The sequence below is a fragment of the Carassius carassius genome, chromosome 4 (genome assembly GCF_963082965.1).
Source record: "Carassius carassius chromosome 4, fCarCar2.1, whole genome shotgun sequence".
In the NCBI taxonomy this organism is placed as follows: domain Eukaryota; kingdom Metazoa; phylum Chordata; class Actinopteri; order Cypriniformes; family Cyprinidae; genus Carassius; species Carassius carassius.
Window position 1 is genome coordinate 27,379,370 of NC_081758.1, and position 15,425 is coordinate 27,394,794.

Genomic DNA, 15,425 nt, shown 5'->3' on the forward strand with positions numbered 1-15,425 from the left:
GTCACATCCCTCATCCATGCACGCCGTGAAGACTGCACCACTACCCCCGTGCTGCAGAGCCCTGACAGGCGCATGAAAAAGGCGGGGGTTGGGAGGCATTTGGGCTGAGGGTGTGGAGGGGTTTGAAAGGAGGAGGTAGAGGGGTTCCATTTAAATTCCTGCTTTGTTCCCATGTTCTCCACCAACCCCCTTCACTATTCCCGATCCTTGTTTTCTCCTCCTAGAGCTCTGTTTCCCAGCCTAGTGAGATCTGAAGACAGTAAGAAGTAATTGAGCTGAGGTCACTACTTCCTGTTTGACTCCAAAATATAACTTCTGGTTCTGTGGAGTTTCTCAGTGGCTTCAGCCTCACAATGTTAACAAAAACTAAATGAAAACATTTTTGTGAACTGAATAAAAAAAATTTTTTTTAATCGAAAAGAAACTGCTTTATTATGGATTATGGATTTTTTTAATTTTTAATTTTATTTTTGTTTCTCTTATGTTTCCCAAGGCTGCATTTATTTAATAAAAGAGCTGTAATGTTATAATATATTCTAAAATGTTGTTTATTCCTATGATGGCAAAGCGGAATTTTCAGCAGCCATTATTCCAGTCTTCAGTGACACACGATTCTTCAGAAATCATTCTAATATGCACATTTTCTGCTGAAGAAACACTTATTATTATTATCAATGTTGAAAAAAGTTGTGCTGCTTAAAAGGGATAGTTCACCCAAAAAAGAAAATTACTTCATGATTTACTGACCCTCAAGCCATCCTATGTATATATGACTTTATTTTTTAAGACTAATATAATTGGAGTTATATATTTTTAAAAAAAGTCTATATATGTGCTTTATAATGGCAGTGAACGGGTGTTAAGATTTTGAGGCAAAATAAAGTGCATCCATCCATCATAGAAAGTACTTCTAATTCATGACCAGTGCTTCAAAATCTCAACACCCATTCACTGCCATTACAAAGTTTGGAAGAGCCAGGACATTTTTTAATATAACTCTGTTTGTATTCATCTGAAAGAAGTTAGCTTTCCATTTGATATTTTTGTGGAAACTGTGATTTTTTTAATTCTTTGATGAATGTGTCCAAAAGAACAGCATTTATTTGAAACAAAATAAATAAATGAAAATTTTCAGTGGTAGTGTATTTTAAAATGTTATAACCCACCTTCATTAAATGTTAAAATGCAACTATTAAAAAAATTAATTCAAACATATGGTGAAATAAATGGAAAATATAAGAAATACATGTTAAATTATAATAACCCTGAAAACTGTCACATATATCTAAGAGCCCCTTTAAAAAGTCATTATTAGAAAATTAGTGAAAAACTAGGATCCATTTCTTATAGGCAAGAAGAGAAGTAAACATTAAATATATATATATATATATATATATATATATATATATATATATATACCTCAGTCTGAATTCTGACAAACATGAACAGACAAAGTTTTCCCAGAATTGTGTGTTTGGTGGCCAGTTGGCAGAAGCAGAATAAATGAGCCAACAATGTTGCTGCCAAGCACAGAATCTCCCCTGTTCCCTGACTGAATCACCTCACTGTGCATGTTAGATCATTTTTGTTGTCCAGTTGCTCAAGTCCTTTTCAAGCTGCCTTCTTAGTGGTGTAGATATGAGAAAGCAATGCATTCTGGGATCTTGAGTGAGAACCTCTACCCTGACCTGTTTGTCAAGCACTCGTGTGACTGAAGGAATGAAACTGAGTAATGTGGGGGCCTCTGTCTGTCCTGAAGGTAAAGCTCCAACAGGAAAGTACTACAAAATGCCCCCTAAAGTTATTTTTAAGTGATTTAGACTCTTTAAAGGAATAATCAGAGTGAGTAAATGATGGCAAAGCTTTCTTTCTGTTTTAATGTGCATTCGTCACTACTAGGCATGAATGTGTATCTATCTATCTATCTATCTATCTATCTATCTATCTATCTATCTATCTATCTATCTATCTATCTATCTATCTATCTATCTATCTATCTATCTATCTATCTATCTATCTATCCTTCTATCTATCTATCCATCTATCTATATATATTTAATACTTTTAGTATTAATGTAATGTATTTGCATACAGAATTGGAATTGTCCTTTCTTTCTTGCATCTGTTAAATGATTTAAATATGGTACTTCTGTGCATGTTGATGCTCATATACAGCCAACAAAACACAAGACACGAGCTGAATGTCATGACAACAGCATCTTATTTACACAGGACCAAAGCCTTAAACACAAACTCACCTTCAAGTTTAACACTATTTTTGCTGCATTGTAAGTTCTGGTATTTCCTTTAAGAATTTTCAAATTACCCTAATTTTTATTTTCTTGATTATTTATATGTTCATTAGTATCTGTCACAATGGCATCATGCACCGCCTGAAAATACAGTGTGTTTATATTTAAATGCACATTTTGTTTTGAGTGTATTGTTCTGGGATTATGGCGTAACCATTATGACAGGTTCTTAATTTCTTTTCCCCCTCACTGCACCAATTACATCTGCATTTATCCCTCAGCTCTGTCTCTCTCCATTTCTCTCTCTCGCTCTGTCTTTCCTTTAAATGATGACTAGTTTGTGCAGCTGACTGCTGAATTGATGCAGCTGAGAGAAAGGAGGCGAAGAGAGCAATGGAAAAGAAAGAGTCACTCGTGGATGAGAAAAGAACAAGAGAGAACGATAGTGAGACAGGGTTGAGGTTGGGAAAGAAATCAGAATTAAAATAAGTGACAGGTTGGCAAAGGAATAGAAGAATTTAGAATATAAGAAGAAAGAGAAATCGTCAGTAGGTTAACCAATCAGAGAGCCACTGTTGAGAGAGAGAACTGATCAAAACCCTGGAAGCCTGGCTCTTGGAAGCAAAGGACTGTAAATGTAAAGTAAAGATGAATGTATGGAACGAAAAGGGGTGTACGGTGAATGCGGGAGCCAGGGAATGAACAAGGAAGAGGGGAACAAATGAAAAAGAGTAGGAATCAGCAGAAGAGGCTTTTGCGGTCCCAAAGCAGAGGGGGAGGAGAAGGGTGAGAGAGAAGCAGGTTGGGGATGGGAAGACAAGATCAATAACTAATTTCAGTGCCGAGCCTCAGTCGGACTGTTTTCCAATAAGCCCTGGACATAACGAGTTAGCTTGAATAGCTGTGCGGCAGCTATCGCTGCTCTCTCTCTCTCTTTCTCTCTTCATCCATCCCCCCTCGCTCTACCCGCCTCATGTCTCTCAGGGCCCTGGTGCTAGCAATGGCTGGATCGATCCTCTGCACGCACTTACTCAGGCATACAGGCCTGGGTCCTGCAACAGGATGCCAAGACATGTCACTGCTACTGCTGCAGCCTTGCAAGCTGGTTGAGTGTCTGTGTGTGTGTGTGTGTGTGTGTGTTTGTGTGCTCTTGTTTTTGTGACATATCAGAACACAACTCTGTATAATGACATGGGTATGACACAGGTATTACAAGGAGAGGGTGACTTATGAGGACATAACCCATGTCCCCATTTTTCAAAACGCTTTTAAAAATCATACAGAATGAGTTTTTTTGAGAAAGTAAAAATGCACAAAGTTTCCGTTTAGGGTTAGGGTTAGGTGTAGGGTTGGTGAAGGGCGATAGAATATACAGTTTGTACAGTATAAAAACCATTACGCCTATGGGATGTCCCCACTTTTCACAAAAACAAACGTGTGTGTGTGTGTGTGTGTCTGTGTGTGATTGTGCATTATAAATATTTCTAGCATTATGAATCATTAAATAATGTTTCAGAAAAAAAGTGATAAAGCAGCTCTTCATCTTGTGTGCATCTATAACACTATCAAAAATTAGTTTCTTCAAACTTTTTACTCAAATGAATAAAAATATAAAGAAATAATTAATTAAATCACAAAATAATTGCCTTTGGGAAGCAATAGTAGTATACAGGGTTTTATTTTAGGTGGATTAAATCATTTTTAAAACAAAATATGGCAACATAAATAATAAAATATAATTTCAAATATAACAGTGTTAGAGGCTATTGTGCCTGATGACCATTATAAATAAAAAATAAAAAAAGCCTGCTCACTCTTTATCAAGAATGGTAGTTATAGTATAGTTTATGCATTGATTTTATATATTTAGATTATCTAGTATATATTACAAATATTAAATATTAAAAGCCAAAAAAAGTTTGACCAGGTCTGAAAACAGAGTGTTGGCCCGGTATTGAATCCACAGAAGGGATGTTTTAGCTGAGATTTGAGCTTGCAGCAATCTGAACTGGACATCAATAGACCCTTTTTGGGGGGGGGCAGGATTCCTTGTGAAATACTTAAGTGCTCTGGTAAATATTATACTGATAATATTCTTGTTTGGCAATGTAGATTACCAAATACTGACCTGACAATCAGTTTCCTGATAATAGTTCCACAGTCATATGTATGTTTTCTATCAGCTGTTTAGAACTAGAACGATGCCAGTTTCACAAATGAATCACTCTTTTGTTCAAATCAGTCAAATGGTTTTGCAAAAAAAGTCTGAAATTGTTTGTGATGCAGTTTTGATTCATTCGCACAGTTCACTCACACACTGAAATGTTTGTAGCTGTTTCTTACAGCATAATAGGATACTTTATAAGACAGAATACAAAAGCGCTGGATATGGTGGATATTTACCTGTAATGAATTGTTGAAGCAATAAAACTTACGAATGTCATCTATCTTTTGTTATCGATGAACCAGTTGATGAACCTGCAATACAGGTGAAGACAATTTATAAACATACACGATACATCCATAACAGCATTTATATATATATATATATATATATATATATATATATATATATATATATATTTGCAGTTTGTTCAGAAGAGTTAGCAGTTTGAATCAGTCTAATCCCAGTGAATCAATGAATCGATCAAAATAGTTGTTGTTTCATTATGTCCAGCTAGAAATGAGTTAAAGCGTGGCCTCTTTGTGTAATTGTTCTTGTATATGTCTGTGCATATATGAGTGTGTATGTCCTTGTGTATGTTGAGTCTCCATGAGCACAATAGTTCCTTATGTCATGATCATCACATTAGCTTTTGTCCCATTCTAAAACAAAATATGACACCATAAACAATAAAATGTAATTCCACTTATAACAGTCAGAGGCTCTTGATCCTGATCTGCAATGTTTGCTGGCAACAGAAAATGAACGTTTACAGTGACAGCAAAACACTTCACAATTTTATTTGTTCATTTCTCCAGCTTAGCTACCGAGCTAAATTGAGAAGCTGCTTGCACTGAGAGGACGGCAGCAAACAGCAGCAAGCGTGGAAAGATATTGTTATGGCAGCCAGATACATTGCAAAATGATTTGCAAAATGACATTCTAGAATTAAAGTACAGCAAATCAACTTGCAATGGTGAAGAAACAGCTACTGAGAAGAGCAAACTATACTAGAGATGGTAGCTAGAGGGACACTGAAGATACATGATTTTAAGCAAATGTCTAGCAGGTGAAATCAGGACGCATTGACATTTTTAAAGAATTGTGGCGACACAGCTTTTCCCTAGGTGTCGCCAAGCCTACTGATTTGTAGAGAAATTGATTATGATTTTAATCAAATAATTAGCACTGTAAACACAGTTGTCTTTCCTAACAAAGTGTGTGGGAAGAGGTGTGTGTGTGGGGGGGGGATAATTGCCTGAAATAAGAATGAAAGGTTGCCCACACACTGGGTCACAACATAGATGAATGACTTGTATCACTAAAATTACTAGACAAAATGCACCTTGCTGAAGAAATGCAGGATGATAGAGATGAAATGGCAGGTAATTTGGTTTATAATAACTGTCCTTGAATACAGCGTACTTTAAAATTTCAGTTATTACTGCTTTTATAATGCTGTTTCATATGTACACTTATATTTTACTTGATCCCATTAAATATGTGAATATTCTATTCAGCAAGTAGTCAATGAATATTTAAAAATGTTTCTGTATCTGCACACTAAAAAATGTTGGGTTAAAAATAACCCAACCTGAAACCCAACTATGGGTTGGTATAGCACCTTCCCATCTATGGGTTATTTCAACCCAACCCAGTGGGTTAAAATCCTGTTGGGTTAAAAGTTACCCAACAGTTGAGTTAATTATTTATATTAATTAACATCAGTATTTTTATTAAAAATTACTTAATACAACCATATTTTGAAACTACTTTGTTGTAAATTACAGATTACAAATATATTTTCAAATATTTTATTTAAATGTACAAGAATGTGTAAAAATACAACTGACATTTTCAAGATGTACAAATGTGTCAATTCATATTCATATCAAAACACACAAACGTGCAAATACAGTTCACAGCTGTTGCCTAATGGTTAGAGAGTTGGACCTGTAACCCGAAGGTCGCTGGTTCGAGTCTCAGTGCTGGCAGGAGTTGTAGGTGGAGGGAGTGAATGAACAGCGCTCTCTTCCACCTTCAATACTCATGGCTAAAGTGCACTTGAGCAAGGCACTGAACCCCCAGTTGCTCCCTGGGCGCTGGATCTATAGCTGCCCACTGCTCCGGGTGTGTGTTCACTTCTCAGTGCTGTGTGTGCACTTGGATGGGTTAAATGCATTGCACCAATTCCGAATATGGGTTACCATACTTGGCAAATATTACGACTTTCAAATAAAATGAACATAACATATAATAATAAAACAAAAAATAATCATAAAATCAAGAAAAAATAATAAAAAATATACCAGCTGCTGGACCTACGGATGATCAATAAAATAAAATAGTTTTTACTGATTACAGAATACAAAGTTTTTAAGGAGGAGACAGTGTGCAGAAGAAACTATTAAAGACTGCGTGTTACAAAAACTCTCAAATATGAGCAGAGGGCTTTGGGTAATAGATGTCATATACAAAGAAAAGTTTGAAACACAGATCGACTGCTTGTAGTATCATCTTCTGTTCCATCGCCTCCCCGTTTAAAATAATAAAATCTTGGGAGGAGTGTTCCTTGTCACCAAGCACCAGGATATGTGGATTCTGGCTTGTCTCATGATTCAAGTACAGCACTATATTAGTGCCAACCTTAAAAGAATTAAAAAAAACAAAAACAAAGTTCAGTTAACATGCATTGTGATGATGTTTCATTGATACACTCACTTTACAAATGAGTGAATTTAAATGAGTTAAAAGCTATAGCAAATTTAAATTGGTTATAATTTAATAATAAGTGATAATTCACCCAAAAATGAAAATTCTGGCATCATTTTTTTTTCAAAATATCTTCTTGGAACGATTTGTATTGTACAATGTTTGTCTTATACAAAATAAATAAAGGTGACTTGATTACACAGGGCACTGTAATTTTAAGTTTTGCTTTTACTTACAGGTTGAATGTCAATAAAGGACCAGTCTTCACTCCCTCCAGAAAATTTGTGGCAAAAACACATTACTTAATGATATAACAGTTATATACATCATACGATTATATTAACAGTTACTTACGCTTCATAATCATGCAGGCTGCCGCTGACTGGTCGCTGACTGGACCGTTAAAATTTGAACCGGAGCGAAGCGGGAAACACATTTAACCCAACAGTTGGGTTATAACTAAAAATAACCCAACGACGAAAAAATAATTGACCCAACAAATTTTAAGATAACCCAACACATTGACCCAATATGTGTAACCCAACGGTTGGGTTAAAAAAAAAATCAGTTTTTTTACTGTGCAGAAAGTCAGAAAAAGTTTTATTCCCAAGTATGTTTGCGCATACAAGGAGTTTGTTTTGTGACAGAAGTTACAAGTACACAGAGACAACAACATACAGGTAATACAAAATAAATAAAGTTATAGGCCTATGAAGAAAGTGAAAGTGGTGACATTTGCAAAGTATGGTAACCCATACTCGGAATTGGTGCTCTCCATTTAACCCATCCAAGTGCACACACACACACAGCAGTGAGAAGTGAACACACACCTGCTGGAGCAGTGGGCAGCTATAGATCCAGCACCCAGGGAGCAACTGGGGGTTCAGTGCCTTGCTCAAGGGCACTTCAACCATGGGTATTGAGAGTGGAAGAGAGAGCTGTTCATTCACTCCCCCCCCCCCCCCCACCTACAACTCCTGCCAGCACTGAGACTGGAACCGCCGACCTTCGGGTAACTAGTCCAACTCTCTAACCATCAGGCCACACTGCCCCTAAAACACGCACGCACACACGAATGCACGTACGTACATATATATACAAAAAATATGTAGGCTACAGGTGTGCTGTAGATGGAATAAGATGTCGGGATGGACAAAGATGGGTGGTATCCAGTAAATACGAAAAGTTGTGGTATTGCACATGAAATATGAAAGTGGCATTGCACATATTTTTATTGCACAATGGGGAGAGCATGTAATTGTGCATGAGGTAGATTGCTTGGGGGAGGAAACTTTTTTGTGTCTAGCTGTCCTGGTGTTCGGTGATCTGTAGTGCTGGCCAGACGCCCTGCGATTCACTGAACGAGCCGTTTAACATCAAATCTGCGCTGGATATTAATATCCAAGGTATAGTGAAAACACTATTAATTAGCACTGTAACAAGATCGGCAGTTTAAGGCATTAACTTGTAAGCACAAAACACAAGTTACTTCTCTTTTCAATATGAATAATATAATTATAATTATAATATAATCAATATGAATGATAATTATTAGATAAATCTAAGACATATAAACTAATCTAACATAAACGCACGCACTCACACATTCACACAAGTTGCAGGAAGATCAAAAGTTAGGGAAAGATGAGTTTAAGAGAATGGAAATGTGGAATCCCAAGTTTACAGCAATACGTTAAATTGCATAGAAATGAACAGCCATCAATCACTTAATTAACCCTCACATTGAGTTCCTCAATGAGGTTAAAATTATATTAGATACACCAGTACAAATCAGAGTCTGGAGGTAAGTACTTGCATCTCCTGTGTAAAGGGAGTCCCCTTTGTTGTCGTTGAAAGGGGTATCCCGATGTCGCTGATTGGCTGGAAGTTCAGTAGTCGTTGAAGTGACGTTTTGGAATGCCCGTGGTTGGGCGTTGGCTGAAGATGGAGTTGTGTGGCTGGTTGAAGTTGAACGGGCACCCGAGGTCAGACGTCGGAGACTCGATGTTACAAAACTTAACTCAGAACACGAAACTCTCAAACGGAAAAGAAAAGAAGTAAAGTTTGGCGAGACTAGGTGCTGTTTCTTCTCATCGTGGCTAAGTAGCAGCAGGCGTGCAGGCTGAAGCACGCTGGAACCGCGCTCAAAGAACAGTGATGACAAACAGCATGGCTAAAAGCTAAAGCTAAGAAGCAAAGCTAAAAGCTAAAAGCAGGCATGACTGATAGCAAAGGCAGAGCTAAACTAAAAGAAGGCATGACTAGTAGCAGAAGCAAAGCTAACAACTAAAAGCATACATGACTAATAGCAGAGCAAAGCTAGAAGCTAAAAGCAAGATTTTATGGTGTCCTGAGTATTTAAACTGGCCTGTTGGCCACATCTCAAATGTTGTCTTGACCAATCAGATATTGTCTTGGCTCGGGAGTATCATAAATCGTGTTATTTTATCAAGCATGTGGTCCGAATTTTCCCGATCTTGCAGGGTCTAATTTTGGACATGATTCCTATAACAAGAATATGATACATTTGACAAATAACTGATGGTCAGGACTATTTCAAGCAAGCAGATTCGATTACATAGATACTAGACATGAATATGTATCCTTAAGCTATCCCATAGTTATTAAAATACATACACAATAAGTGATTATAACATGATAGTCAAATGTGTGGGTTACACATAAATGAATGTGGAGTGAAGCGATGGACTGATATTCATTTATAAGTCCTTTTGAGTTCATTTTGGTCCATATATATGTACAAAAGACAGTTTCTTGGTCATTCTCTTGACAAAGATTTCTGTGGAGACCAGAGGTTCAAAGGCCCCCCCCCTTAGGAATTTCAGTCTGGTTCTGCTGGGTGGGGGAAGTGCTTAAGGATATGGTGTATAACTCTCATGGGTTTACATGTGATGTCCAGCGTTGCATTTCAATTAATTTCGCCAAATCTCTTGTCAATAATTGTTCTAGTGGTGTTAATGTTGAAAGCTGTTATGTGGAAGAGTTGGTTGGTTATCTTGCTTGGGACTTGTGGCACAGAATGTTTTATGACTTCCTGTTGCCTTACTGAGGAATTCGGCTCGTGTTTCAACCACCGCCCTGATCGACTCTTTAATTTGTCTGGTTCGAGTCATTTCTGCTACACAGGATTCCATCCTATTTCTTTCTACATATATAGTTTTTTTACACTGCTTTCCCTTATCATTCTTCTTCTCTCTTTTTATACTCATTTATTCTCTCTCCCCATATCTCTCTCACATTCTTTCTCTCCTGCTCTCTGTACTGCTTGCATGGTTACAGCTGCACTGGTGATAGGGAGCTTGCTTGTGTAAAATATTAATAAGAAAATGGTTTATGCATTTTTAACTATCTGCCAGCCAAAAGTAGTCTCACAGGAGTGTAAATTCTCCTCCAGTCCAGGTATGGAGCTCCTGTGCAACTGACTAGTTTGGTAACTCACATCTGATCCAATTGCCTTACACTCTTTATCTGTGATAATATGGTTTGTCTTACATTCAGGCCATTATATTCATCCCAAACTCAATTCTTCGCATCTTTCATGTGTGAGTAAAATACTAATTATGATTATAAATCATTGAAATAAAATCTGTCAGTAAAGCCACCCACACTGGACACTTCTATCCTCTCAGTAACATTTTAGTATACTCTCTCTCTCTCTCTCTCTCTCTCTCTCTTTCTCTCTCTCTCTGTTTCTAGGTCAGGGATCAAGCAGAGAGGCAGTAGTGAGCATGTGCTATGCACTGCTGTCCACTTCAATCTACCCAACCAGGGCTGATCTCAGAAAATATAGAGAGAGAGAGAGTGAGAGAGTTGTTGGCGGTGATGGTGGTGTCAGAGGCTCACATTGGGGAAAACAGAAAGAGAGGGGAAAAATCAGAAGAGAAAAGGCAGAAAGAGGGTAGAAGGAAGCTAGAATGGCAATCACATGAACTAAAGGCGTGTAGCTGGGTTGTGTAACATTCAGTCCTGTTTTGTTCCATAAACGCACACACAACATTCCAACACTCACACTCACACTCATATGGCCTCTATTCTCAAAATGCGAGGCACTGCTGCACTGTGAAACCAGAAACTACATCAGACCTCAGACCTTCAAAGACAGAACTAATCCTGTTCTCACCCAGTGCTGATTGTTATTCAGTCATTAAGCATTCACCTCAACGCCCTGCAGAGCTCTGGCTTTCATTAAGAGCCTGCTGTTGACTGGTTGAAGTTTGCTGCTGATGTATGTTGTACATTGTTGTATGTTACTACAAGGATATATTAATATAAAAAGGTGAGATTATAAAACTATATATACTGGTATATAATTTATTGTTGTTATAAAATAATCTGTTATTTAAGTATTATTAATATTTAGATTTACATTTATTTTTACATTTTAGTTTAAGTTTTAGTAATTTAGTTATGAGATTTTGTAATTTTATCTTTTACAACTTCAGCATTTAATTTAAATTCTAATATTTATATTTTATTTTATCTTTTTTCAATTACATTTTCAATTTTTATTTACAGTAACATCTCTATAAAACAAGATAATATAATTATACAACCATATAATATAATATAATATAATATGAGCAATATCACAGAAGGGCTGTATTTCGGCGAGGGCCATCTTTAGTGAGGGTGCAACTGGTGCAGCGCACCGGGTCCTGTGTGTGTAGAATGTATGGAAAACTGACATCTTAAAGACATCTATCAGATCCATTTTTCAGACGTACGCATGCTATCTGGGTTATCAAACACTACCATTATTTATATAATATATTATTCATTGAATAATATTATTTAATGAACAGCAACAGCCTTCATAAAATGTGCTAAGCAATTCAGTCAAAAGTACAAAGGCAGCACTCTGATATACATCATTAAAGTTATAAAATATAACGTTATGAGACTTTGTCATTAGCCAAAACCATTTGCTCTGGAACAAATAATAGATTGTTGAGAACAAAGACAGCCTGTTAGATTTACCTGAAATAAATTATAGCTCATGTTTAACCAGCATAGAGAGACATCAGAGTCAGCAGCAAACTCCAGAAGCACTGGCCGAGGTGAGGCTGCTCTCGGCGGGTTCATGAGCGCCGAACAGCCGCTGACGCCCTGGAGCTCACATCTCCGAAAACGTTGATGCAAATATTCCAATTAACAAACCGCATATTTGAAGTCTAAATAACAATTTTCTCCCCTAAAAAAAACTCCTAAAACTACATTCCATAATAAAAACAATTATAAATTAATAAAAAAAACTTACAATTATAGTGGATTTGTGCACCTGCCCTGACACTGTGAGAAATTCTGCAAGCAGAGTGATACAAACGGTTCTGTTATCACTAGTATATCACACAGCTGAAAAAGCCTATCATCCATTTTTTTTTTTTATAAATTATAACATAATATAATATAAAACATGAACATGAAACATGAATCATACATTTTAAACAGTAATCATTCAAAAATATTCAAGTTAATTATTGACCAATCAGAATGTAGTATTCAAGAGGGCTTTGTAAATAATAGCAGTAGGGCTGTACTAGAATAATCGAATATTCGAATATTCGTTCGGTGGGGTGGCATTCGATTTTCAGTTTTGAGATTCGAATATTCTTTTTTTTTTTTTTCAACACGTGACTTCCGTCGCGGACTCATTCTCACTCATGCTTGAACCGCCCGTTGGCGAACGTAGTGATTTATTTCATCTCATACTGAATAGGTACAAAATGCCCAAGACCTCAGCTGTTTGGGAGCACTTTAAATTAAGTGAGGATGACAAGACAAAGGCAGTGTGTCAAATATGCGATTTGAAACTGGCCTACCACAACAGCACCACAAGTTTGAAAAATCACCTGAGTTCTGTAAGTAGCACGCGGCAAAAAAAAAACAAACAAAAAAAAAAACTGCTTTTATGCGCTTAATTTGCTATGATAAATAGGCTAATTGCAAATACGACACTATTTAAAAACATACAGCAGCACAGGCTAATAATAATTTGTTTATAGGTACATCCACAGGTATCGCAGCCATCAACATGCTCAACAAAACCCAAAACTTCACAGCAGATCCTGCAATTCCGAAAACCGTTAACAGAGAAAAGAAAGAGAGAGATAACAGATGCCATAGTGGAGTTTGTCGCTATGGATATGAGGCCCGTTAATGTAGTTGAAGGCGAAGGCTTCAGAAAATTAATGAAGATAATGGAGCCAGACTACACTGTCCCAAACCGTTCCAGTATTTCAAACACCCTGTCTCTTAAATACAGCGATCTGCGAGGCCAAATTTATGCTCTCGTTGAAAAAGCTACGGCCTTAAGTTTCACAACGGACATCTGGACTTCCGTGAGTATGGAGGCGTATATGGCTGTCACCTGTCACTTTATAACTCAGGAGTGGGAACTCTCTGCCTTCGTTTTGGAAACCAAAGCATTTGAGTCAAGCCATACAGGAGTCAACATTGCACAACAGCTTGGAGACGCGGCAGATGCATTCGCAATTCCAAATTACAAGCGAATAGCCGTTGTTCACGACAATGCCAGCAATATGAAGCTGTGCACCGAGACGCTGAATAAAGAACCGGAGAAATGGGGAACCGTTCAAGGGGTCTGCTGCTCAGGACACACGCTGCAACTATGCATAAATGAAGCTCTGAAACTGGACCGAATCCGTCGCACAGTTTCAGCTGCCAGGAATCTCGTAGGGCACTTCAAAAAAAGTGCCAAGGCTACAGCTGCTTTGAAAGAGAAACAAACGCAGCAGAACGTTGTACAACACAAACTCATTCAAGATGTTGCTACTCGTTGGAACTCTACGTATGAAATGCTTAACCGACTGGTGGAGCAGCGATGGCCAGTGACAGCTGTTTTGTCAGATCCCAGCATCACTAAGAAAGGAAATCGCACCCTTGACTTGACAGGAGACCAGTGGAAACTGGCACAAGAGACATCAGAATTACTTGGGCCCCTGCTCACACTCACAGAACTACTATCACAGGAGGCAAACTTGTCGTTGTCGGCAACAGTGCCAATGCTCTTTAACCTGAAGAAACGCCACCTGTCACCAGAAGAGGATGACAGCCCTGCCATCAGAGAAATGAAGAATACCCTTGTCAAGGAGATCGACAGCAGATGGGAACTGTTAAATTTGGAACCCACCAGCATCTATCTCCTTTCTTCAGCACTAGACGTGAGATTTAAGCACCTTAAATTCCTTGAGGATGAGAAGAAGGACCTGGTATACATTGAGGTTAGACTTATATTTTTATTACTACTATATAATAGTAAATAATTAAAATGTATTGTGATTATGCCACTAAGATTATTGTGTGCGCTACGCATAGATTAGACTAAGAAAATGCTATTTGTTTAGGTTGTCAGACTAGCTGAACATCTGCATCAGCAACAGATCGTTCGCAAGGGAGAAGAGCTGTCAGCAAGCCACGGAGAAGAGGAGACGGATGCGCCACCACCACCCGCCAAAAAAAAACAGCAGGAGATTTCAATGCTGATGCAGGCTGATGACGAAGAGGAAGAAGAACGCGGAGACAGCGCAAAGACAGAGATGGAGCAGTATTTGAGAGATGCTACTAAATTACAGTCGGGCCCACTGGCATGGTGGAAGCAAAACAGTGACCGCTACCCTAAACTGGCATTTGCAGCCAAACACCTTCTTTGCGTTCCGGCCACTTCAACTCCATCAGAGCGCATTTTCTCAAAAGCTGGCTACATCGTCAACAAGACCCGAAGTTCCCTTTTACCAGAAAATGTGGACAAACTCATCTTCCTCGCACACAACATGAAACGAGTATAGGTAGTTTCACAATAGTTTCCAACCACTGGGTTGCGATTTATATAAGTGTTTGAAAGAGCCTAAATATTTTTGTCATTGAAATGTGAGCTGTCTAGCTAGGCTAACATTACCTTGTTCTATTTAACCTATTACAGTTTATTCTATATAAGGGAGTGAATAAAATTTATTACAATTACTTTAAATTTAAATAGCCAACCCGTTACGGTGTCAGTAATTATTACATTTACGAATAATAAATGAATGTAGTTCAACGAACTGCAGGCTAATAATAATAAATTAAAAAAAACACCGCAACATGCTTTCAATAAAAGCATCGCGCATTTTAAAGATTTAAATTAACAAAAAGTCAGAATAAGACAAAATAAATCCCTTATATAGAATAAAACTAATTGTAATAGATATTACATTTTGTGTCATTTTAAAAACAATTCATTTATTCTTATTCAACTGTTTATAAGCATGCTACCGTGT

The 15,425-nt window shown here is 37.5% G+C and overlaps 1 protein-coding gene across 1 annotated transcript; it reads left to right on the forward strand.

Moving 5' to 3' along the window:
- The first annotated feature begins 13,286 nt into the window (after nt 1–13,286).
- Nucleotides 13,287–14,954, forward strand: LOC132131294 (zinc finger BED domain-containing protein 4-like). The gene is made up of 2 exons (XM_059543328.1): nt 13,287–14,390; nt 14,514–14,954. Exons 1-2 carry the CDS (start codon nt 13,287–13,289, stop codon nt 14,952–14,954), a joined length of 1,545 nt encoding a protein of 514 aa, XP_059399311.1.
- The last annotated feature ends 471 nt before the right edge of the window (nt 14,955–15,425 follow it).

Bases quoted from the DNA above. Each gene is read 5' to 3' on its own strand.
- LOC132131294 (XM_059543328.1), top strand. From the start codon at position 13,287: ATGGATATGAGGCCCGTTAATGTAGTTGAAGGCGAAGGCTTCAGAAAA. The intron at 14,391-14,513 runs GTTAGACTTATA...CTATTTGTTTAG, and splicing joins AGGACCTGGTATACATTGAG to GTTGTCAGACTAGCTGAACA.